The 26015-nt window shown below is 37.2% G+C and overlaps 1 protein-coding gene across 2 annotated transcripts; it reads right to left on the minus strand.

Moving 5' to 3' along the window:
• Positions 1-1460: 1460 nt before the first annotated feature.
• On the minus strand, positions 1461-25248 carry klhdc4.L (kelch domain containing 4 L homeolog). 2 transcript variants are annotated; one of them, NM_001086047.1, is given in 12 exon segments: positions 1461-2657; positions 3360-3467; positions 3863-4277; positions 4902-5110; positions 7702-7771; positions 9707-9866; positions 10889-10981; positions 11941-12077; positions 16887-16985; positions 22019-22097; positions 23370-23461; positions 25032-25248. In NM_001086047.1, coding segments are annotated over 12 exon segments (1737 nt in total). In that variant the 5' UTR covers positions 25131-25248; the 3' UTR covers positions 1461-2481.
• Positions 25249-26015: the final 767 nt, after the last annotated feature.

Here is a 26015-nt window from a genome sequence, read left to right on the forward strand (position 1 = left end):
TTGCGCTTTCTTCCATTCAGCCTCAAGGGAGCGCAGGAGTAGACGCACTCAACATTATGAAGGGTACTGTACTTAAACAGACGCATGTATGCACCAAACGCAGGTGAAATGCAACATGCTGCAGTCCCACCTGCGATTGACGCTTGCATGTGTCTGTGTGAGTACAGCCCCCTTCACAATAATTAAGTGCATCTACTCCTGCACTCCCCTGCGGCTGAACAGAAGAAAGCACAACGCAGGGGAGCGCAGGCAAAACCGCCCGTGTGTAAGAGCCCTTACTGTAGTGCAACTATACCCATAAGATTAACCTTTTTTCGCTACTAAAGGTGAACTACTCTACTACTTTATGTTTTCCCCTAACTCAAGCCTGTATTTGAGGGTATCTTCAAACCTCACCTGAAAGCATTTTCCCATAATATAAATTCAGCCCCTATACCTTCCTAGGATATGGAAGTACAAAAAATAAAAACAATTGCATTTCTTATATTTTCTGTTATTCCGAGATGGTGCCCATACACTAAAAAAATCTTACATACAGCTTCCTCCTAACACAGGGCTGTTCAATAATGTTTTTTGAACACCAGTTCTAATATTTCAATAAATATCCCCAAAAGTGTTGATGGCAAACTGAAATGCAGCCAGGACCAATGGCACAGACACTGAATATACAATTGAAATAAAGCATCGGCACCCTATCATTCAGCACTAAACTGTGTATGGATGGCTAGAAGTGCAGAACAATGTTTATTTCTGGTACGGTCAGCACTATTTTAACGCATTCTAGAACCCTTTCAATGCCAGAAAGTGTGGGAGAGGAAGGTAAGTGGGTCATAGTTGTGTGCAAGCACACGGGGTGTGTGTGTGTATCTTACAGCGCACACTGTCCAACATCATGCTTGTGGTTACAGCATGTCTTCTCTTTGCACAATGTATGCAGGACTTGTATGCAGACTTCCAAACTGTCCCAGTACAGATTTCCTTTGGCGCAATGGCAGTCAAAAACAAACAATGTATTCTTTTTATATATAGCCCTGGACTTTCATTTGTTGAGACTTCTTTGTAACATGCCTGCTGAATAACCCCAGTTCCTAATGATAAATATGCATATTCATTAAAGATAACGCATTGTTTCTTTTCTTGTGCTTTGTGATGTATTGCCGGAATATCTGACCTGTGGATTTCCAGCCTTTAGACAGGTGTCACCAGTTGCTGACGTGGAAAAAGTTGGAGCTAGATGCTCTCAAACCAACATATGCTCTCTGCAAGCGCATTCATCTGGAAGTATGATTTCTAAATACAGAATAATACATCTACTAGCTCAGCAACTTGCTGGGCTTTAAAAAATAATGAAGCTGGCACAAAAAAAGTTGGCTCACGCGGCTGTTAGTTTTGGGTTTATCTATGCCTTTCATGGGTGCTGTTCAACATTACAACAAATACAGGTAAAAAAAACACAAAACAGCAATTAAGTTGTTTTTACTTTGGCAGATACTGATTCCAAACAGCTGTGTTTAACAAGAGCGTTCAAATGTTTCTGTTAGAGGAGAACTGCTGAAAATAATGACAATCACATTTCTACCTTTCTTTCTCTAGACCGTTACTTAACATATCCCCAGTGAAATGCCTGCAGCCTACCTCTGCCCATATGAATAAGGCAAACTCCATTGAACGCTATGGTGTAGAGCAGAGGCAGTAACAAGGCAAGATGTTTAAGGCTGGGTTGTACAGTATTTGTTACTTATAAACACGTACATTTATTATGAGCTACTATCAAAGAAACTATGCATAGAAACATGCAAACAGATCCGGAACATCCTAATGATTAGATATTATCTTTCTATCAGATTATTTCACCCAAATGCCATTGAGATTTTATGAGTAAATAGGAAGACGAATGTGCTAATCCTGTTCCAGCAGATGCTGCTGTGATTAAATACAATCACAAAAACAGCTAAAGGACCATGAAAAAGCATTGTATATTGGATATATGGTCTGAATTAGTGTTCTACCAGTTTCTCTATTCCATTTTATATGCCATAATCCTAGCGTAAAATCACACATATTATGTCCATAATGCCTTCTAACGGTTACAAAGGAGACAGGGCTGGCCAATCAGGAAACACATTTTAAATTTAGATTTTTCGTTTTACACCCCTAGTAGAGAAGGGAAGTGCTGTTTATTGTGCTAAACCTTCAGGTTTAGAGATGGCTAACATCGAAACAGTACAATATAGGACTGTATTGTTAGAAGCTGTGTCTTTAAGAAGGAAATGTACCCATACCATATTAAAAAAATGGTCTTGCCCTATATTTACTCCTTCCTGTATTTTACATCAAAAGAAATGTGCCCTTTAAGAACATCACTGCTTTAAGCCATCAGGGTTATATTACATTTGTCCACAATTTACACATCATACACGATCTACATCATGATGCCAAAATTAAGTAATTATTCATGTTCTGAATGTTGTTTTAGTCTCCCTAGTCCTTTAATTCATAAAATGTCTTCGCCATAGCCTGTGCAACTTTTAGAACTTTCTTTTCCTTTGCGTCAGGGCCCATGTTAGTGCGAGCAAGTTTAATCCAGTATTCCTCAGTCCGAGCCAAGTAGTCTGGATATTTCTCTTGTGACTCTACTGGAGGGTGTGAATCTTCATCTGGAAACAATGGGAACAAAAAGATTAACAATGGAAAGAGTATAAAGAATAAGAAAACTGCGATATTTTAAAATTGCATAAGCCTTCGGGTCTGTATGTTGTATAGGCTTATTCTCAAACTAAGGAAGGGATAATATACAGTATTTAATGATAAATGAAGGAACCGAGCAGAGGGAGACTAAAGTTTACCCTAATGTGTAGAACTGGAATCCTCTCAAAATGCTTTGAATAATAAACAGAATGCCCATGTAACATACATGTAATAAAATTAAGTAAATGTTAAAGAGCTAGTTCACCTTGAGTTAACTTTTAGCCTGACGTGGGTTTTTTGGTTTTTGAGTTATTTTGCTTTTTATTCAGCAGCTCTTCAGCTTGCAAGTTTAGCACTCAGATTGCTAGGGTCCAAATTATCCTAGCAACCATGCACTGATTTGAATAACAGACTGGAATATGAAGGAGAGGACATGAATAAAAAGATGAGTAAAAAAGTAGCAATAACAATAGATTTGTAGTCTTACAGAACATATGTTTTTAGATGGGGAACCTCTGACCCCCATTTAAAAGCTGGAAATTAAATAATGAAGACCATTTGAAAAGTTTCATAAAATTGGCCATTCTATAACATACTAGTAGTTAACTTAAAGTTGAACAAACCCTTTAATCAATAGTTGTATAATCTTACATGCACTTTTCTATACTTACCACTTTCCTCACTATCTTCCTCCTCCTCCTCCTCCTCATCTCCTCCTCCTTCTACACCCTCAGCCTCTTCATCTTCAGAATCTGACTCATCAAGCCATTCTTGTGCTTCTGCAGAAAGAAAAGACAATAGATTGTGTATATCTGCATTTTCTCGGAGATATAGCTTCATCCAATTAGTCTGTGATTAGGCATTTTTATCTAGAAGGATAGGGCTTCAGTAACGTTTGCTCACATGTCTTCGTGCACACTATGCAACCAGACTTAGTCCTGGTACAACCAGCTGGTAAATGGAAATCCAAAATCTCTATGGGGTTACATGGAGACCACATATAAAGCTTTATCATGCAACCAGCATGAAAGGGCCCATATGTTGTTTCAATAAGCTTCAATAATATGTTGCTCCCACATATCTCACACACAATTGATCATTTTAATTCTACCAATTATATAAGCATTCTAGCCAATGATCTTATAAAACATATATTCCCATTCATCTTTCTTACTTGGATCTATTTCCACTAGGACCTTCCACTCTTCCATTTTATGTAAGTCAAGACTGTACAGGTCATTTAGTGTAAATTGACGGTCACCAACTTCAAACATCCCACCATATGCATAAAGAACCCCTTGTTTGACAGCTATCATGGTATTGGAACGTGGACAAGGTTCCACAGCTGGACTTCTAGCTCCTTCTTCTTCTTCTTCCTCAACAGAGTCCTCCTCTTCACTCTCCAAAGCTGATGGGGCCGATATCACTTGTTTGATTGTCATCACTGTCCCATCTTCTGCAATAATTTCTTTTATAACTTCTATAGGCCCTGGTGGGTTTTGTGCGCCAACCTCCCCATTCTCTGATGGTGATGCTGTTTCAGATTGCTTATTTCCACGCCGCCGTTTCTTTCTTTCTGTTTTCGGTCCCTATATTTAAAATGGGACAAAGTTGTATTAAGTGTATTCTCTAAATGCTTTACTAAATATCTGTGTGTCAGATGCCATGCATCACTATGTGCAAGGCCGCTAGAGAATAGTCTGGGTTAAAAATATACACAAACACCATAAAAAAGTGCAGTTTATCATACAGAGTATTTATTTAGTATAAAATCCTGAAATTCCATGACAATAATCCATACAAATGTTTAATTGTACAATATAAATGTAAAAGTTGTATACGGTTTGTATTTAAAGATACAAGTCACGTTCATAGAGAATTCATGTATAGAACGCTCAAAACGTCTTCTAATCTAATTGTTTTTTATTATTACAGAGAAATCATTTTTAAAAAAACTTTCTAGATATTGGGTTTCCAAATAATTGATCCTATACCTGTACTACAAAGTTCAGTGGTAATCATAGAAGGCTGGGCTTTTTATTTCAGCCTCTTGATATGTTTGGTACAATCCAAGTCAATTTGAGTGCTGAATTAGCCACTGTTTAACAGGAGTTTTACATTATCTGTTTTGTGGGGAGAGCCGATTTGCATAAATAAAGTCTTTTTCCATCAATACAATCAATTCCTCTGGAATTCCAGAAAATATTTCTTACCTTTATCTGACCAGCAAACCAACGGTTCTTCCCCAGATCATACATGTAAATGTCATTTAAAAAGTCTCCTTCAATGCTTTCCTCTTCTTCCTCATCAAAAACACCTCCAAACATGACACTTCTGTTATTAGGTCCCAAAGTCCCAGAGAAACCAGTCCTAGGGGTGGGCTTTACTCCAGAAGGATTTAATCGAGTCCAGACCCATTTATCTGGAGGAGAAAACAGGCGGTCAAAATACGGCATGTTAAAAAGAGGCAAAGGCAAATTGTGGAGTGGAATGAGTGGAACAAATGCCATCAATACAATGAGGGTTAATGAGACTGATAAGGAGAATGTTTTTCCAATAAATAGCTAAATAAACTCAATAGCCCAAATACAAATCACACTATTTCTGTGACTCCTCCATTGCTAATACTACACTGCTTCAGCTTCAATCCATACATTTCCTTTTAGCAGCCACCAGAAGCCTTAAGGATATATAATGTACTTATTTCCAGTGCTAACCTATTTCCGTTATAAGGTACAAGCTAACAGTGAGCTACACAGAGAGCTGTAGGTCCTGTCCTTTCCCACTATATGCTATAAATAAGTATAAGTGACTGATCAAGCATGAGCATTGCATTTTACATGGGAAATATGGTCTATTTGCGGTTTTTATTAGTGATTCAAAATTACCCACCCGACCAAAAGTTTTATTTTTCCATAAAGCACTGTTAAAAAACGTCTCCCTCTCTTCTGTTCAGTGAGCGACAGCAAGAGCAGCACTGAGAACATGTTAAATACAGCCTATCATCTCATGGAGTCCCTTTTTGGTTTGTCTCCCAAGCTAAAGCATGTCGCAGGCAGCCTGCTGCTAGAGTTAATTGCTAGTTAGCAACCCTGGCATCAAGCAGTTTACCACCTGATGGCTGTTGTGTAGGCAGTGTGTACACAGGACCTGCCCACTGGGGAAATTATACAGTGCAGCTTGGAGGGAGTGGATTTCCAGCAGTTACATAACATAAAAAGAATTGCCAGCACCCTTTATAGTGCTAATCATAAATTCTATCACTTCCAGTTAGTTAATCCAGGACAGCAGGTTTGTAGATATGGGAAAAGAATGGAAACGAGCAAGTAGTAAAGTGGCAAGTAACATGCTCCTAACTGTATACAGCTCATATGTGCTATGTATATTTGACCTACGCAAATAAATTCGCATTTTGGCCTTTCCTTCCTTAGATTGTGGAAGCTAAACAAACATTCTGGCTAAAACAAGGCTACATTACATCCATCAGGACTTTAATTTTAAAGGGGTCATTCACTTTTAAATTAACTTTTAGTATGATGTAGAGAGTGATATTCTGAGACAATTTGCAATTGGTTTTCATTTTTTTATCATTTGTGGTTTTTAGGTTATTTAGCTTTTTCATCAGCAGCTCTCCAGTTTGCCGTTTCAGCAATGTCTTTTTGCTAGGGTCCAAATTACCCTAACCGTGACTGATTTGAGAAAGAGACTGAAACAGGAATAGGAGAGGACCTGAATAGAAAGATGAGTAATAAAAAGTAGCAATAACTATAAATGTGTAGCCTTACAGAGCATTTGTTTTTTAGATGGGTCAGTGACCCCCACATCTGAAAGGTGGAAAGGGTCAGAAGAAGAAGAAAGCAAATAATTAAAAAAAAAAATGACCAGTTGAAAATCTGCTAAGGATTGGCCATTCTTTTAACACTAAACACTAAACCTTTAAGTTACTTTTACTATGTTATAGAATGGCCAATTTTAAGCAACTTTTCAATTGGCCTTTATTATTTATTTATTTTATAGTTTTTGAATTATTTGCCCTCTTCTTCTGACTCTTTTCAGCTTTCAAATGGGGTTTGCTGACCCCATCTAAAAACAAATGCTCTGTAAGGCTACAAATGAATTGTTATTGCTTTTTATTAACCATCTTTTTATTGAGGTCTCTCCTATTCATATTCCGGTCTATTGTTGAAACCAATGCACGGTTGCTAGGGTAATTTGGACCCTAGCAACCAGATTGATGATATTACAAACTGGAGAGCTGCTGGATAAAAAGCTAAATAACTCACAAATAATAAAAAATGAAAACCAATTGCAAATTGTCTCAGAATATAACTCTCTACATCATATTAAAAATAAATATAAAGGTGAACAACCCTCTTAAAAACAATTTGTGTTGAGATCAAACCCCAGGCACATAACTTCCCATTAAAAAAAGCCAAATAGAACATCAAGCATGCACCCCCAAAACTAGATGCTCATCTCTTCATTTTGTCCTAAAGCAATGGTAAATTTCCCATAGTGAAGCTAGAAAACATGATGTCTGCTGTAGAATTACACATGTAAAGCTATGAAATCTCTTATACTGAAACCTGTTTTCCAGATAGCTCTAAAGTATGGGAAGGACATTTCCTATAGACTTAATTTAAAGCAAACAATTTCAATTTTCTTTTTTCTCTGTAACAATAAAACAGCTCATTTTACTTGATATTAACTAAGCTGCATAAATCCATATTAGAGGCAAAACAATTCTATTGGGTTTATTTAATGTTTAAATGATTTTTAGCAGACATAAGGTATGGTGTTAATTTTTTTAAATGATGGCATAAATATTGCACAATGCTTGCCCCCACATTTTTTTTTTAAATTTACATTTCTAAAAGCCCCCATTTTTTTTTTTTAACTGCCAAAACCTTTTTTGTAAGTTTTCAGTAATTTTCACTGACAAACCGGTTCAGCCAGCGAAGAAGACTGCACAGATGTTCTTTTTGAGAACCAGTGCCTGGAAGGAGAACATACCTGTACCTTCCTGCTTCAACAGAAACATGTCTGTGTGTATAGTTCCTTTGTCAACATCCTTCTTGACTCTCTAAAAACAAGGAAAACCCCAGTCAGAAAAAGAAGGTTTTTACATTTATTGTCAGATCTTACACAGCAATGAAACCTTAGGCTTAGGCTAATGGCACCATAGTTTATCTTCAAAACCATCATTCAATATGATTGGAAGCAACTGGTCATCACTTGTGAAAGATGCCTGGAAATGCTCAAATTTGCATTTTTGGGCCCAATACCGCCTGCCATTATCATCAATGTATTGGTCGTTTTAGAAATGCTCTGTGTCATTAGTGTAAGAGTAGCGAGGCATTGCAGCCTGCAGATTTCAGAATCCACCAGATGTAGAGCGGTGAAAACCAAACAAAAGAAAGAACTTCTCATGCAATGAAATTAGATTTCTTTTCAGATCAGCTCAGACACTTAGCCACCTGCAAGTCTTTGGGCCATTATCATCAGAAGCCATATTGTGCAACTCCGGAACAATGACGGCTTGAGAATTGTCAAGTCTGAGCACAGAGCTTTCTTGGCTAATTAGAGGAAGGAGAACACCTGTCATAACAGCCTGAGAGTCCACAGTCAGTCAATGCATTTGTCACATCGACACTCACCTGGGCACTCATCCCAATTCAAGCAACACAATATAATGTGTAAAGGCTTTTCTAGCCAGTTATCAGCATGATGGAAAATCCATAACAGAGAAGGAGACCCCGTTTTCAATGGCAAACCTGGTGGCTGACAAGTAATGAATCCTGCATTGTAGGTGGCAATTAACAGTACTATAACCAACATTAAAAGAACAATAGTTACATAGTTAAATTGGGTTGAAAAAAGACAAAGTCGATCAAGTTCAACCCCTCCAAATGAAACCCCAGCATCCATACACACACCCCTCCCTACTTTTAATTAAAATTCTATATACCCATACCTATATTAACTATAGAGTTTAGTATCACAATAGCCTTTAATATTATGTCTGTCCAAGAAATCATCCAAGCCATTCTTATAGGCATTAACTGAATCAGCCATCACAACATCACCCGGCAGTGCATTCCACAACCTCACTGTCCTGACTGTGAAGAACCCTCTACGTTGCTTCAAATGAAAGTTCTTTTCTTCTAGTCTAAAGGGGTGGCCTCTGGTACGGTGATCCACTTTATGGGTAAAAAGGTCCCCTGCCATTTGTCTATAATGTCCTCTAATGTACTTGTAAAGTGTAATCATGTCCCCTCGCAAGCGCCTTTTTTCCAGAGAAAACAACCCCAACCTTGACAGTCTACCCTCATAATTTAAGTCTTCCGTCCCTCTAACCAATTTAGTTGCACGTCTCTGCACTCTCTCCAGCTCATTTATATCCCTCTTAAGGACTGGAGTCCAAAACTGCACTGCATACTCCAGATGAGGCCTTACCAGGGACCTATAAAGAGGCATAATTATGTTTTCATCCCTTGAGTTAATGCCCTTTTTTATGCAAGACAGAACTTTATTTGCTTTAGTAGCCACAGAATGGCACTGCCCAGAATTAGACAACGTGTTATCTACAAAGACCCCTAGATCCTTCTCATTTAAGGAAACTCCCAACACATTGCCATTTAGTGTATAACTTGCATTTATATTATTTTTGCCAAAGTGCATAACCTTGCATTTATCAACATTGAACCTCATTTTCCAGTTTGCTGCCCAGTTTTCCAATGTAAAGATAAATGCATTTTTAGGTTTTTGAAAACCACAATTAACCACAATTAAAAACAAACAAACTTTTCTAGGACCGTTATGAAAGTATAATAAAATGCAAATTATGTTTTGAACTAGGCAAACAAATCATTAAAACTGTTTGGCAAATGACTTGCCAATTAGACAATGCACCTTCTTTTAAGAGGTCTCTAGCCTGTCTTTTCCATTTCAAAAATCTAGTGAAATTTCTACAGATTTCTACAGTTTAATATAAAAGGTAAAATTCACCAAAGTCCACCTGCTTAGAATATCCTCCATAAATGACCACACTTCCATCCTGATTGGTGATCATCTGACATCCAGATCGAGGCAGTGGAGCAGTTCCAGAGGGTGAAAGTTTAGCCCATGTGAAGGAGTCAAGATTAAAGGTGTACACGTCATTATAATAGATGTAGTCCCTAGAGCAGAAATATCTCCATTAATAGAGATAATACAGTAAGTCAGTGACACAGCTGGCCTTTAGTTTTTAACTTGGCATGGCATGAGCCAATAAAAGGGAAGAACATGTTCAATATTGTGTTATAACAAATGCAACAGGATAAAGAAATGCGTTTGTTAAATTAGATTCAATATATGGTGCACAGTAAGCTGTAGTGCTGCTTGAAAAATTGTGAACTCTTGCATTTGATCTATCACATCTATCTAGCACATTTGATCTATCATGGTTATCATTTCAGCTACTGGAAAATCAACAGGTTTACCAAGGTATGTGGCATGTAAGGACCCAAAAATATACCTTATACATACTCATTTTGTGGCTTGCATTTCGACTACTTCAAAAACATACTGTTTAATGTGTAGTAAAAGCTGCAAAAAAACGTAAGTTGACCCCTGAAAACCATACATTTTTAGAAAGTGTACATTCTGACAGATCTTAAATGGACAAAGATACTCCGAACTACAGATCTTTGCTAAACGTAGGTGGTTTTTCTGGCATTTCTGACAGTCGTCTAAAAATCTTGCAATTTGCAGCATTTACATTGCATAACTTCTTAAATACAAAAATAAAAAAACCTCATCATGAATGCCAGAGGGCTACTGAACAGTCTGATCCCCAATATGCATAGACTTACCAAAGGAGATGGCATGTAGGGGAGTACTCAGCTGTCCAAAACAGCTTCTCCTGACACCTACCTGTGACCTATGTGTTATGAGCCCCCATAACAGTATAAAAAAAACAGAAAACCATCCCTTTTTGGAAAGTTAACTTCTGGTGAATAAAAAATGGGCAGAGAGATCTTTTTAGCTGCAAAGCTATGCTAATTAACATGTAACACACAATAATGCAGGGATAAAAACCACAAAAATCTAATAAAATTGTGACAGAAGCTACATTAAATTACACCAAATTGCTATTATCATCAACTGTGGAGAAGTAGAAGGTGCACTTGCCCTAAGAACATTTAAATAACTTCCATACCTTGTGCTCTCATGAAATCCTCCAAAAACAATCAGCTGCCTTTTGCAGTACGTCATGCGATGGCCACTTCTCCCAGATGGTCCACCAGATGCCCTGTTTGGCAATAACACCGTTAAAGTCACATGCTAAGGCAGTTCCCTTCCTCCCTAATAAAGCAATTTGTTGGAAAAGGAAAAACAGTTCACAGAAATTATGCAGATTCTTTCACTCGTTTCTTATCACAGTGGTCACAATAAAATGACCGTAGATGGCTTCATTTTGAAGTATACCCTTGTGGAGTCACATTACATATCCTGCACTGGGGAACCTCTACTGACAGCTCATGTAATTGCTTCCGTAATTCAGATAATAATTCATAGCACTGTCACACAGTAAATTATGCAAATTGTTTTTTTTTAAAGTTTATATTTAGTTGTTGGCTGTAAGTTTAAAGGAAAACTTTACCCCCAAAATTAATATTTAAGCAACTGATAAGTAAATATTGAACATTTACATCTCTTGCCTTGAACCACCATTTGAGATCACATGACCAGAAATACTATAGCTCTTAACTGTAAAAGGAAGAAGTGCGGAAGCAAAAGACAGAACTGTCTGTTAATTGGCTCATGTGACCTAACAAGTATAGTTTGTTTGCATCGTGAATTGTACGATCCCAAGCAGTGGCCCTTATTTATTAAAATGGCAATTTTCTATTTAGGATTACCCAATGGCACATACTATAATATTAAAAAAGTATATTATTATGAAAATAGCTTATTTACATGAAGCAGGGTTTTACATATGAGCTGTCTGATGCAATATCTTTTTATAAAGACCTACATTGTTGGGGGGTATAGTTTTCCTTTAATTTGTATACTGTGTATAAAAACGCAAATAATGTATCTTTAACACAATTTTCTGTATTCAAGAAATAATATCAGACTGATAAATCTGGATTCCTTCCTTGATTCTATCGCAGAAAGGTTATCTCTATGAATCAGAGCGGACCACATACAATTCATAATGTGTTATTAGATATGTGCTTAAGTAACCAGTAAGCTCTGTTGACTTACTTGATCTTTTCCCAAGTCTTGGTCTGAAGGTGCAGAACCCACAGATCCTTATAGTGGTAAAACTGCTCCCCATCAGGTGATGCAAACTCTCCTCCAAAAATCCAAAGTTGCCCTCCACCCTGTGGAACAGCCACAGCCTGTGACAAGAGCAAAAAAAAAAAATACATTTTATTATGTATATCCTTGCTGTTTGCTTTAAAAAAAATATGCATGTTTTGTTATATACAAAACAAGTATGGGATCCCTTATCCAGAAATCCATTATCCAGAGAGCTTTGAATTACAGAAAGGCCATCGACCATAGACACTATTTTAAACAATTAATTCAAAATGTTAAAAACGAATATGAAATCCTTTCAACTTTTACAGTTTGCATATGGTTTTACGGACAATGGAAAATATTCATATACCCAAGTACGTCACTTTGTACAGAATACAATACAACATATGACGACCAAAGACCTAACTGTGTTCGAGACTATATGTGATAATTGTCCATTTACAAAGGGATTGATATCAATAATTTATACTCAATTATTTGGCGTCACATTACAATTATTATTACACATATTGTTTAGCTTGGGAGCAAGATTTACCTGTCCCGTTGCAGGGAGATTGTGGAATAAAATCTGGCTGGCTACGAAAGGAATATCAGAGAACGTGGCAATAAAGGAATTATCATACAAACTCCTCAATAGATGGTACATGACTCCTCAACGAAAACATAAGATTTCCTCAGTAAATTCTCCCCTTTGTTTTAGAGGATGTGACAGCATAGGAACATTAGTGCATATATGGTGGGATTGTCCAATAGCTCAAAATCATTGGGTTGCAGTGCATTCCCTGCTACAAGAGATTTTTTCAAGAACTTTTCCAATTAACCTGTGGGAATTGTTGCATAACTATCCAATAAAAGGCTTAAACAAAAAATCCAGACAACTATCTAAACATGTTCTTTCAGCAGTAAAATGGAGCCTGGCCATTAGTTGGTTGACACCAGATATAATCTGGCAAAAAACTTTAAACAAAAGTAATGTTAAGATTGTCTCAGAAATGTTGGGCTCTAGCCTGTATTTGATGATTTGGTTGAAGAACTATACCCTAATTTTCTTATCTTTTCTATCTACCTTTTTCCTCTCCAATTTTATACAGTTACATTGTAAGATCATGCAATCATGCAATAGTATACTTGAAAACATCATATTATTGAATAGAATGAAGTGTAAAAACAGTATGATATGGATGTAACAATCCTTTTATTTTGTTTCTGAAAATAAAAAAATTGAGTAAAATATATATTTTTTAAAAACGATCTCTTTTTTCTCTGTAGTAACAAAACAGTACCTTGTACTAAGCTGCAGACATCCATATTGTTAACTAAACAATCCTATTGGGTTTATTTAATGTTTAAATGATTTTCTAGGAAAAACTCCAGGCCACAAGTACTCTGGATAACAGGTCCCATATATGTACTACCTACTATACAGCAGATGGGCTGAAATTTGCTCATTGGAAAATACATTTACAATATAAAAGATGTTTCTGTTTTTCATTTTTATGTTTTTTTACTGTAACATGCTAAAAAATTAAATATTGAGCTTTAAGACTGCACAAATTCAATAAACTGTTGTAAAACACTTTCTGAAAGGTCAATAGGAAAGGTGACTTTAAAAAAATATACAAGAGGGTTTCACTACTGCCCCACTAACCCTATTCGAAGGACAGCATGCAGTCAAAAACTATAGTTTGCACAAATACAAATGTGTCACAAGACAAAAATTTAGAATTGCAATCCTCCCCCAGTTTACACATTAAAGTGATACAGACACTAAAAAACTACACTACAAAACATGAATGTATATTAAATGTTGTATATAGTTTATCTTGACTGTTTTATACTGAAAGAATTGCTTCTATAAGTAATTGTTACTTGAAGTTCCTAAACCAGATGACTGTTCTGTCAATGTGACTGTCTCTTTTCAGGCTGTCAGAGTTTCTAATGCTGACGGATTACTACTACACAAATATGGCAGCCCACTCAGAGGAACATGGGCGTCAGATAAGCAATGTAAAAGCAGTGGGCAAATAGTTTTATGGCAAAATTATAAATATCATGCAAAGACAGCGTTATTATAGATGTAAAAAACAAGTTTAATTTCTGGTGTCAGTATCTCTTTAAGCAGATGCTGAAATGACTCTGCATTAACCAGGAGGAACAAGGTGACAGATGCAGCATTAAACAAGACTTGAGTCATCCCTCTGTAAAACCGAACATTTGGCACCCCCCGTGATAGAGACTTTCCTTTTCCTTTAAAGGTTTGGTATAAATGTAGGGGTATTGCTTTGTAACATTTGTGTATGTTCAGACTCTTGGCTTTTGCATCGGAATAGCTAATCTAATTGCTGGGACATCATTAGAAATGGCAGCTAGCCTGGGATCCAAGGTAAACCAGCAATTATATTCAACTGGGGGTACCCAATGCACTGGCACCCCCAATGATTTTTGACTTGTCCTTTAAATCCTGTGCTATATTATTGTAGTAGCTGTGCATCACAAATAAAAATTCAAAAAGGGGACAAAAAAGTAAACACATACACTGGCACCAGTAAATGGTATCACTGAACGATGACCAAAAGCAGAATCAAGATAAATGACATCTGCTGTGGATTCAAACCACCTTCTGAATTTGGCTTCAACTATACAGTTTATTAGATTAGAATGTGTAGAGCAAGGACCTAATAGATGTTTAGGCCCTGGAGGAAACTCAATGTTATGGATAGGTTATAACACTTCTAATAGGATCACTGGAATGTTCGTAAAATATGCAAAATGCAAGCAATGGAAAGAAATCTTTTATACAGATGAAATTGTTATCTACTACAAGAGGCACAAAATGCAAAGCCAGGGCTTTCAGAACAGGATTTCTTTTAACATACAAAATTAAAGAAAAAATAAATAAATAAAGTACTCAATCCTATTTACAGACATTCAGTATAGTTTACGGTCATTCGTTTACAAATGAATGACATTTTAGACCAGACATATTAACGACATAAACGTACAAGAGAAGTGTATATTCAATTACATGTATGTGGGTCCAGCTCACAGTTTGTTTCTGGCTAGATGGCTCCTAAAACACAGCACACTACGAATAAAAAATCCAGATAATATTTACATAAACTTCTATCCGGTACACCAAGTCCGGTCATTTTTTCATCTTTTGTGTTGGCTTATTACTTTGATGTCTGTAGACATCTTTAACCCTTTCGGTGACAGAGTTCTTTGATCTTGCCCCAGTGCTGCCAGTAAACACATGGCACGGCATAGATCAAAGAGACACACAGAACTATAGAAGCTATGGCATCAGCATAATAATCCTTTCATGTCAGAACCATAGATTGTATGGTATATAGCATACAAAGAGTTAATGTTCCAAAAAAGAGCCACCTATTCTTATGATCATGGTCTTCAAATGAGCTTTATATAACACATGCAAAAATACAAATATGCTTGCAACAGGAGCAATAAAAAAAACTATAAAATAAATCCAATATCGATACAAAAAATATCCTGTTACGTTGCATATTAAATCGAATATACTATGGATAAGCAATCACAAAGTCACAACATCTATATGTTTTAATAAAACACGATTTTTGATGGTATGAAGCTCTTCGTTACAGACAATGGTGTCTATTCCCTACAGTGGAGTATCACATTATCCCGTTCTGTTCCTCAAGACTGTCCAAGATAGCTTTGTTTTTTGTATACTTTTTGCCATGGCCTCCTATTTGATCCTGAAATTCAAAGCAATTCAAAGCTCTGTCTCAAATTCTATCTCCAAACTTATCTCCAATTATTAAACAAACCACTCATTACACTTGTTTATCTACTCCTCAAACTTCTCAATCATTAGGGTGGTGACATGCTAAGATTCCGGGGAGATTAATCACTCTGCGACAAATCTCCTCGAAAAGGCTACGGCTACAATGGAGCGATTCATTTTCCGCCTCACAAGGAAACTTCAGGTAACTTCGGAAAATGAAACCCTTAGAAAAAAAGTAACACAAAAAACCGAAATAGTATCAAAGTAATGAAAATATAACGTACTGTTGCTCTGCACTGGTAAAACTGGCATGTTTGCTTCAGAAAGACGATCAGTTTATATAAACAAGCTGTTGTGTAGCCATGTGCAGCCATTCAAGCAAGAGAAAAGGCACAGGTTACATAACAGATAAAACACCTTTGTACTGGACAGAGCTTATCCGTTATGTGCTATGTATCATGTGCAGTTTCTCCTTTTTCCAGCTTGAATGGCTGTCCCCATGGCTACACAACAACTTGTTTATATAGACTACAGCATTCTTTCTGAAGCAAACACACAGCTTTTACCAGTGCAGTATAACAGTATATTGTATGTTGGTGTTACTGTTCCTTTAAACAAAAATAAAGCCAATTCATTGTCAGGTATGGGACCTGTGGCTTTCCGGATAATGGATCTTTCTGTAATTTGGATCTACTAGAAAATAATGTTAATATTAAATAAACCCAATAGGCTTCCAATAAGGATTAATTATATTTTAGTTGGGATTAAGTATAAGCTACTGTTTTATTATTACAGAGGAAAAGGAAAAAATTTTTTAACAAATTTGGATAAAATGGAGTCTATGGGAGATGGCCTTTCCGTAATTCAGAGTTTTCTGGATAACAGATCCAATACCTGTACCTTAAAACTTCCCATCTATAAAAGTGATAAACCAGTCCATCCTTCTTTTTTCCTGTACTCTTGCTTAGTATTCGAAAGTGAATGCCTTAACAGTGTTTCTTTTCTTGTTTGGTTATCCAGATGCCATCTGCCCCCAAAGCACTTCTGGCCAGTGTTTTCCCCAGGCCCAGATGATCCATTTGTATATAGGAGAACAATTTATATTCTGTCTAAATATTACCTGATGAGCACATCTTCGTGGAGGAGGGTTTGGAATGTCTATCTTGCTCCATGCATTCTTTTTGATGTTATATATGTACAGCTCATTGTAGAGAAAAGTCTGAGGAAGGAAGTGCATCAGAGAGTTACATCATATCATCTGATATTTCCAATAACCACTAATATACTCTTCATCAATCTGAAACTGTAAACTCCATGATTTAGAGCCATTTAAAATCCTCAAACGTATGATATGCATTAAGTTAAGTGATTCTAATGTACAGCATGATCTGTAACCAATGTAATGACATTATCTAAAACCTTTATCAGCTTTAATATTAAATATATTCAATCATTTTCTCCATCACCACGCACCACATTGATCTGTCTTAAAATACCTACCATCAATAACTCTGTAGGGCAAAAATCTATTGCCCTAACCAGTGGAGGCCCATTCTTTTTTTTTTTAATAGCAATTTTTTTTTTAAGTTTCCATTACTAACCAAACATATAGAAAGGAAGAAGAAGGAAAGATAGACATGGAGGATAATTTGGAGTGTACCTAAATGGAATTATTGGACCATTGTTGTGAAGTTATTGGACCGCTGGAGTCCATAATTTTTCAAATTTCTGTGGGCAGCCTGTGGCTATGTAAGTTACTTTGTAAAGTTCCAGCTGGGAGTTTATAATTTTAATCCATTTTGAAAGTGTAGGGGGTGTTGGTCCCATCCAGTGTAGGGTTACCGTTTTCCTGGTGTAGAACATGCGTTCTCTCATCAGTAATCTGGAATGGGATTTAGGTACCAAAGTGTCTGTTATGCCCAGTAGGCAAGTAGTTGGGTTCAATACTTGCAGTAATGTAAATTTGTCTGCTAGAAACTGCAGTACCTTTTTCCAGAATTTCTGTACATCTGGACCATATTGGGTGCCATTCTTGGTTTAATAAAGCAGAACACCAGAGCTGGTTGTTAGTGAACAATGTAACCAGACTTTTCTCATTTAAAGGGGTGGTTCTCCTTTGAGTTAGCTTTTAGTATGATGTGGAGAGTGATATTCTAACACAATGTGCAATTGGTTTTCATCTTTTATTATTTGTTGTTTTTTGAGTTATTTAGCAGCTCTCCAGTTTGCAATTTCAAAAATGTCTGGTTGCTAGGGTCAAAATGACCATGCACATGCAAATGACCATGCACAGATTTGAATAAGAGTCTGGAATATGAATAGGAGAGAGCCTCAATAGAAACAGGAGTATGAAAAAAGAAGCAATAACATTGAATGTGTCACCTTACAGAGCATTTGTTTTTACAATTGGTCAGTGAATACCATCTGAAAGTTGGAGTCAGAAAAATAAGGAAAATAATTTAAAAAAACTATAAAAAGTGAAGACCAATTGAAAAGTTGCTTAGCATTAGCCATTCTATAAAATACTAGAAGTTAACTTAAAGGGATACTGTCATGGGAGAAAACATTTTTTCAAAATGAATCAGTTAATAGTGCTGCTCCAGCAGAATTCTGCACTGAAATCCATTTCTCAAAAGAGCAAACAGATTTTTTTATATTCGATTTTGAAATCTGACATGGGGCTAGACATATTGTCAATTTCCCAGCTGCCCCAAGTCATGTGACTTGTGCTCTGATAAACTTCAATCACTCTTTACTGCTGTACTGCAAGTTGGAGTGATATCACCCCCCTCCCGTTTCCCCCCAGCAGCCAAACAAAAGAACAATGGGAAGGTAACCAGATAGCAGCTCCCTAACACAAGATAACAGCTGCCTGGTAGATTTAAGAACAACACTCCATAGTAAAAAACCCATGTCCCGCTGAGACACATTCAGTTACATTGAGAAGGAAAAACAGCAGCCTGCCAGAAAGCATTTCTAGCCCCATGTCAGATTTCAAAATTGAATATTAAAATATCTGTTTGCTCTTTTGAGAAATGGATTTCAGTGCAGAATTCTGGTACAGTAGCACTATTAGCTGATGCGTTTTGAAAAAAAACATGTTTTCCGATGACAGGATACCTTTAAAAGTGAACCACACCTGTTAAGGAAAAGTAAACGTATAATCACCAAAATGTTACGGATCCCCCAGTAATTATAACTGCTTACTTACTAAAGCCCTTGTTTGATAAAAATTGCACTAGCCCATCACCTTGGCTTCTTATGGCTTCATTCCAGTCCAGGTGCACATGTGCAGTAGAGTGAAAAGCTGAAGGGATAAGCAAGAAGGTGACTTTTCCCTCAACTGTGCATAGATGGGCTGGCACGGGGCTGAAGAGAAGGCCAAATATGCAGAAAAAGATCACGTGGTGCTCCTACAGAATTTTCAGACTGCTGGTGTCTCTGTTCCTTTAAATGATTTTTTTCTGTGCTCAAGCGATAGCTTTTTGGATCTGTTCCGTTTTTCTGGGTTTGTTCTGTGCCCACGCAATGGATTTTTTTCTGTGCTCACACAATGGCTTTTTGAATAATTGTTCTAATTAATTAGAAAGCTTACGAGTTAGTAAACTGAAATCTCTTAAGGCATTTGTTTTGGGTTTCATTAGCATCTTGAGGCCCAGAAATGGAGTTGATCTTAACTTTGACTGTCTCTTTCATGGGGCTTAAACGGCCATACATTGAAAGAACCACTCGTTTGTTAAGGTCGCCAAATGATGGAATGTTTCCCCAGTTTGGCCACCTGTGAAGATTGGATCACAACAATGGAATGCAGGCTGTCACATTAACGTGCAGATGACAGTTGGGGAGGCACGTTGGAGGGAAGATAAGCTCCCAACTCAGTCTGAAGGGGCTTAATCAGCAGCTTAAATATGGCTGTGCATAGCCTCCTTTAGTTCAGAGCAGATTCCAATCAGTAAATGTTTTTTTTTGGTGAACACAGCATAAATGGTTAAAATTAGCTAGACTTGCTGATCACTTATATCCATCTTTATTTTAACACAGAAAAAAGTATCAAAACATACACTAAAAATAGCAAAGGAAATGTCTACATGAAAGGGCAAAAGCACATTCATGCAATAAAAAGTTTTCCACAAAACAGGCTCCCTCCCATTTTCCCAGCACTTAAAAATAAAATCTCTATTATGGTGGAAATCTACCAGCCCCAGCACTTCCATGAGTCTCTATTGGAACCTTTTTATTATTATTATTAATATCATTATTAACATGTTGCATTAAATGTGTTTTCCTTCATTATCTATAGGTTATACAAGGTAGAACATACCAAGTTCATTATTTTAACTGAACAGGAATGTTTGGCATGTAAGAATGCATAACCCACCATAGATCTTACTGGCAAGGCAGTGTCCTACAAAAGTGCCCTTCCACAATAGCCAAGCTGTTACAAAATTCTCATGGATTTATCTACACATTGCCAGTACACATTGAGAAACACAGATAGCAGGCCATTGGCATTGAGCAGCAGCCTGAAAGGATTCAAGGTTCATTAAATATTGATATAAAAATCCACTCACAAGCCAGTAATGGCTGACAACATTTCTTTGTTTCATGTTACACCAGACAAGGGGAGGGAGTGAATAATTGGCAAGAGAATTAGTGTATGATTTTACTTTGGTCCTTGCCTTGGCAAGCACAATATCTAATGGAAATGGGTTTGCATTTTGCTGAACAAGATCCAGCAAGAGTACTTTCTGATATTTTACCTAGACAGGTATTACAAAATACATATCTGATTAGCTCATCAAATTCATGTACTAGTCAGCAGGAGATAAAATATTATACTGAGACAGTCGCCTCAAGCCCCAACATTTCATGAGGGCCCCCTTTAGCCCATAACAAGGTTACAAGGAAAGGTTATCGTATTATTGATTCATTCGTTGTCCCAAAAATATCTAGAGCTGCAAATTAGCATTCACCTAAAATACCTTTAAGTTTGGCCTTTTAGAGTATATCGAAGAAAGAAACATAGAATCAGATAAAAAAATATGTCTCATTTTAACAAAAGATTCCGATAATTTCATAGCAAATTAAGACATAGCACATTTTTACACATTGTTTAAAATATTAAATCTAGTTGAAAGCATGCAAACAATGTAACTACAGTGCACAACAAATGGCGTGCTATATAAATTCCATTTAGTATAAATAACCCCCAAATTAAGTCGGCAAATATGTGAGCCCAGCCAGTAAAAAGTTAGAATCTCCTGCCATGCAGGTTTACCATTCAAATCCAAGTGTTAAGAGTTTCCAGATATTGGCCAACACTGCTGATTTCAAAAGGAAGATATATATATATATATATAGTTTTAAGGGATTAGTTGTAAGGGATCAGTTGTGACTTCCATGTCTAGATTTTGTATAAAAAAAAAAGATAGTTTTAGGGTAAGGTCACACTGAGCGACGATTTGTTTTCCGAAGTCGGACGACTTCGGAAAATGAATTGCCGCGTGTGATTAGCGCCGGCGATTTTTTTATAGCCAGCGCAGAGTGAGGGAAGGCGTTCTGAGAGATTGGTCGCTGCAAAGACGAGGCGATTAGTCGCCAGGCGACTAAATCTCCCCAAAACAGTCAGTGTGACCGTACCCTAGATATTAAAGAAAATGACAACAAGATCACACACAAAAACACGGTTTCATGTTTTATGCAGTGGTCCTGTAAACCTTAGAAGCTAAATAGAAAAAGCAAACATAGGAGTTGGTACCAGACTAGGGCAAACTCTGTTTTTGTACAAAACTGGCTAACTGAATGCAGAAAACAGAACATCAACAACTATATGTTCTGATGTAAATAGAACAAGATGCCCATGTGCTTTAGCACTATTCCTCTGCCATACTTTACATACTTGTTCATACTTCAGCAGAAAATAATTAAATTAAGTTAGATGACATAAACATAAATAGGTGGCAAGGAGGAGAAACCATTAGATGCACAGGCATATCTGCTAGTCAGAATACAGAGATATAAGGAAAGGACAAATTACTATTGGCTCCACCTCAGAACAAGTATCCCAAATCTTGATGATGTTATGGATATGTTATGGTCTTTATTAGGTTACATGTTATTTGCTCCTATATTCAGTGAGTATTACTGCAAAACCTATTAAATTAAATGTATTAAATTCTATTAAATTGCCTTTTGCCCATGCTATTGTATAACTTTATATGCAATCATAAAAGGGAAAAATATATACTTTACTTTTTGTCCATTGAAATATTCACCTCCAAAGAGAATCAACTCATCTTTTTCTGGGTGTGGGCTGAGGGATCCATTTAACCTGAAGTTGAGGGAGATAAATACATATTTATAAGTCTACATATTAATATGTTTATAAGTCAATCCTGACAAAGTGTAAAAGAAAAAACAAAGGTATACATATGCAAGATGAGAAACTCATTTATAAAACCCTCAGATTTTATTCTGAGGAGCCTTTATGCTAAAATACAGTAGACCATACAGTACACCATTTGGCCTCTGAATTAGTGTTAAAAATCAAGGATATCCTGATTTCAGGATTTGGTTATAAACTTTTTTTTTGGTAGGATGCAGCCAAATCCTAAGTGTTTCTCCAAACGGAGTGCAAAAACGTTTTGTTCGCAATAAATGCATTTTTAAAAAATAATATTGAAGTTTAAAGTTCCTGTCTGACAGTAATCCAGGTGCAGAATCTGAACTGTTACAATTTTGGAACATTTAGTTGTTACATTTCTCAGCAGCATCTCTGGGGTATTAGCAACTATTGTATCAATTCTAAAAGCTTTAATGAAACTCAGGGCTTCTGCTCAGCGGGGACAAAGATAAGAAATGTATCAACTAAACATATCAATTTAGAACAGTTGAAAGTCGGCGACCCCCCCCCCTCCCATAAGACATAAGAAGGTAAAAAATGAAGCTTTCCACTTCAAAAACAGTCACAAATAGAAAATAGAAAGTAATTGGAAAAGTCTTTATTTCTAGTGAACAATCTGAAACCAACTGAACAGTGTTGAAGGTGAACAACCCCTTTAATTACTTGTGTTGGCAGTCTGAGCAGTGCAGTCTATATTGTAACCCAAAATGCATGTAAGATGGAGAATGTAGTGAAAACTTTCTACCCTGCAGGTAGAAACGCATGCACCACTTGCTATTGTTGATGCAAAAATACTTCTACATGAAGTTGTGGACTCATGATTAGTCTAACCTGTTGCAACAAGCTGCATGGGAGGAAGTTCTTTACTGCTACACTAAAAAAATATTTCCAGGAACTTTTGTATAATGTTTGTAAAAATGAAGGGGCCAATTTATCACGCTGTGTTAAAATCTGGAGTGAAGCATTACCGGTGATATTGCCCAGAGCAACCAATCAAGCAATTGCCCAGAGCAACCAATCAGCAATTAGACAGATGTAAAACAAAAGCAAAGATCTGATTGGTTGCTATGCGCAACAGTAATGTTTCTCTGCAATTTTTGCACAGCATGATAAATAGACCCCTAACAGGTGTCCATGTTGTTGTGTTATAGGATTACTAACAGTGTATTTCATGCACAGGGTAGTGAATATTTCACTTGCCTTGGGGAAGGTGGAGGACAGATGGTTTCTATAATCTGGGTCTTCTTAGCATCAAGTGTTTGAAATTCAGCTATGAGAGCTTCCAAATCCTCCTGCAAAATATATTTGTGAATATGAACAAAAAGTGAAGGCTTATTGCAGATATGTATGGTACAAATTTAGAAGCTGTGTCTGTACAGGTATACATTTTTTTTTAAAAGAAGGTGTAAGAAAGTATAAAAGAAGGTGTAACAACACACAGGTAAAACTTTGAAATATTCATACCCTGGTACAACCAGCCAGATATTAGCAAATATGGTCACACAACAGAAATGTCAGAAAGAAGTGTAGTTTATGTGTTTCTAGGTTTTGCAGGGACCATATACCGAATCCAAATATACTGACTCACCACATAGATTGCTTTGAGGGGACACCCTTTTTTCATTAAAAATAAAGCAGAATAAAATGGAAGTATACACAATTTTAAAAATGAGTTCAATGAATAGGACTTGTGTCAAATATACCTTTTGACTAATATTTTATGTAGGAAATATCTATTTTTTGCACTAAAATATGAAACCACTTTCACTTAACAAATTCTTGTTTCTGCAAGGGCATGTCTGAGAAGGAACAGTTAGCAAAACAACGGACCAGTCCACGGATAAGTGCTGGGTATAATGATTTGCTATCTGAATAGCTGACAAAGGCTGCTGTTTAGGGAAGGGAGAACTTTGCTTATACAGAGCTCATCTATGGTTAAACAAAATACCATTTAAAGGGGGGTTCAGGGAAAAACAGCAGAGGTAGGGAAATAGATTTATTGAAATAAACATTAAAGCACGCATACAAAAGAATACATTTTTAGCACTGATGTACTGATGTTGAGCATAGGTGTATACTGTCCATTTAAATGGGTAGATATTAGGGATGCACCGAATCCGGGATTCGGTTAAGGATTCTGCCTTTTTCAGCAGGATTCTGATTCGGCTGAATCCTTGTGCCTGGCCGAAACTAAGCCTAATTTGCATATGTAAATTAGAAGCGGGTAGGGAAACCGTGTGACTTTTCGTTACAAAAGAAACATTTTTTTCCACTTTTTCCTCTCCTGCCCCTAATTTGCATATGCAGATTCGGTTCGGTATTCAGTCAAATCTTTCACCAAGAATTCAGGGATTCTGCGAATCCTAAATAGTGGATTCGGTGCATCCGTAGTAAATATATGATCAATTTCTGCTGTACATTTAAATGTTATTCTTTGGATGCTAAGTACACAAAGCACAGTGGGTTAAAAGAAAACCAATACCTCCAACGAGCAACTTAATTATCATGGCAGACATTTATTGCATTGTGTACAAAAGAAAAACTAATTTCAAGCTGCCGCTGTTTCAATAAAAGCACACCGAGTTTTCTGATTTCAGTGGAAGTTTTTAAAAAGCAAGTAGACCCCTAATTGGCAATTTAATCATGTAGATCATTTTGAAAACAGTAATAAAAGAGAAAGTACAACATGGCTCTTGGCAAAACGGTCTGTATTATCTGATGGGGCTGAGACTGTAAACTCCACTGGGGCAGCAGTGTGTGAGTGATGTAAATAGATCATGTTGGTAATATAGAAGGGATGGAAACAGACAATATGTTACTCGCACCCCCATCTCATGCGACACAAATATTTCCCTGTCTCACCTCATCTTTTTTGGACCTTTTAGACACTTTCTTTTCCATCTTGGCAGCTGTTTTCTCTGCGCCTTTCACCTTTTTCTCTTTTTTCCCTTTCTTCCCCATCTTTGTCTCTTTAAATTCTCGCTCTCACCTAATCTGCTCGCTCCCTGAAATAATGAAATCCCGAGCTGTGAGAGCCTATGGCACTAGCGCACGGAACTGTCAGCGCCTCATTTCCTCCACATTCTACTACTCTTTCACCCACGTGGCCACCACCCGGAAGTGCGCTCTTACTTCCGACGCCTACATTCGCACAGTAAATGCGGCCTGCCGGTACTGCGGCTGGACGCATGCGCCCTCTGTTGGACAGGCGGCAACTCACAACGTGTTTGTGGATTTTTTTACATTAATATTGGCGAGTTGCTATATAGGCTTTAAATCATTAGCTGGATAGTAGTGCTGGGCAATACCGGCCAGGCGCCCCAGGCAACCCTGCTGGCCATGTCGCGCCCAGACCCCGACCGTGCGTAAACGAAGACGCGCTTGCGCAACCGTGCGTAAACGAAGACGCGCGTGCGTAAACGAGGACGCGCGTGCGCAACCGTGCGTAAACGAAGACGCGCTTGCGCAGCTGTGCGTAAACGAGCGCAAACGCGCCTTTATCAGCATCCGGCCTGCTTAAAGGGATACTGTTATGGTAAAAAAAAAAAATTTTCATAATGAATCAGTTAAAAGTGCTGATTGAGCAGAATTCTGCACTGAAATCCATTTCTCAAAAGAGCAAACTGATGTTTTTATATTCAGTTTTGAAATTTGACATGGGGCTAGACATATTGTCAATTTCCCAGCTGCCCCAAGTCATGTGACTTGTGCTCTGATAAACTTCAATCACTCTTTACTGCAGTACTGCAAATTAGAGTGATATAACCCCCTCCCTTCTCCCCCCCCCCAGCAGCCAAACAAAAGAACAATGGGAAGGTAACCAGATAACAGCTCTCTAACACAAGA

This window comes from Xenopus laevis, chromosome 4L (assembly GCF_017654675.1).
Source record: "Xenopus laevis strain J_2021 chromosome 4L, Xenopus_laevis_v10.1, whole genome shotgun sequence".
NCBI lineage: Eukaryota > Metazoa > Chordata > Amphibia > Anura > Pipidae > Xenopus > Xenopus laevis.

Excerpts from the sequence above, each read along its gene's own strand:
- klhdc4.L (XM_041589130.1), bottom strand. The coding sequence starts at position 10,944 with ATGACGTACTGCAAAAGGCAGCTGATTGTTTTTGGAGGATTTCATGAG. Across the intron at positions 5,111-7,701 it reads GTTGAAGCAGGAAGGTACAG|ATAAATGGGTCTGGACTCGA; the intron begins GTATGTTCTCCT and ends TTTCTCCTCCAG. Across the intron at positions 4,278-4,901 it reads GGTTTGCTGGTCAGATAAAG|GGACCGAAAACAGAAAGAAA; the intron begins GTAAGAAATATT and ends TTTTAAATATAG.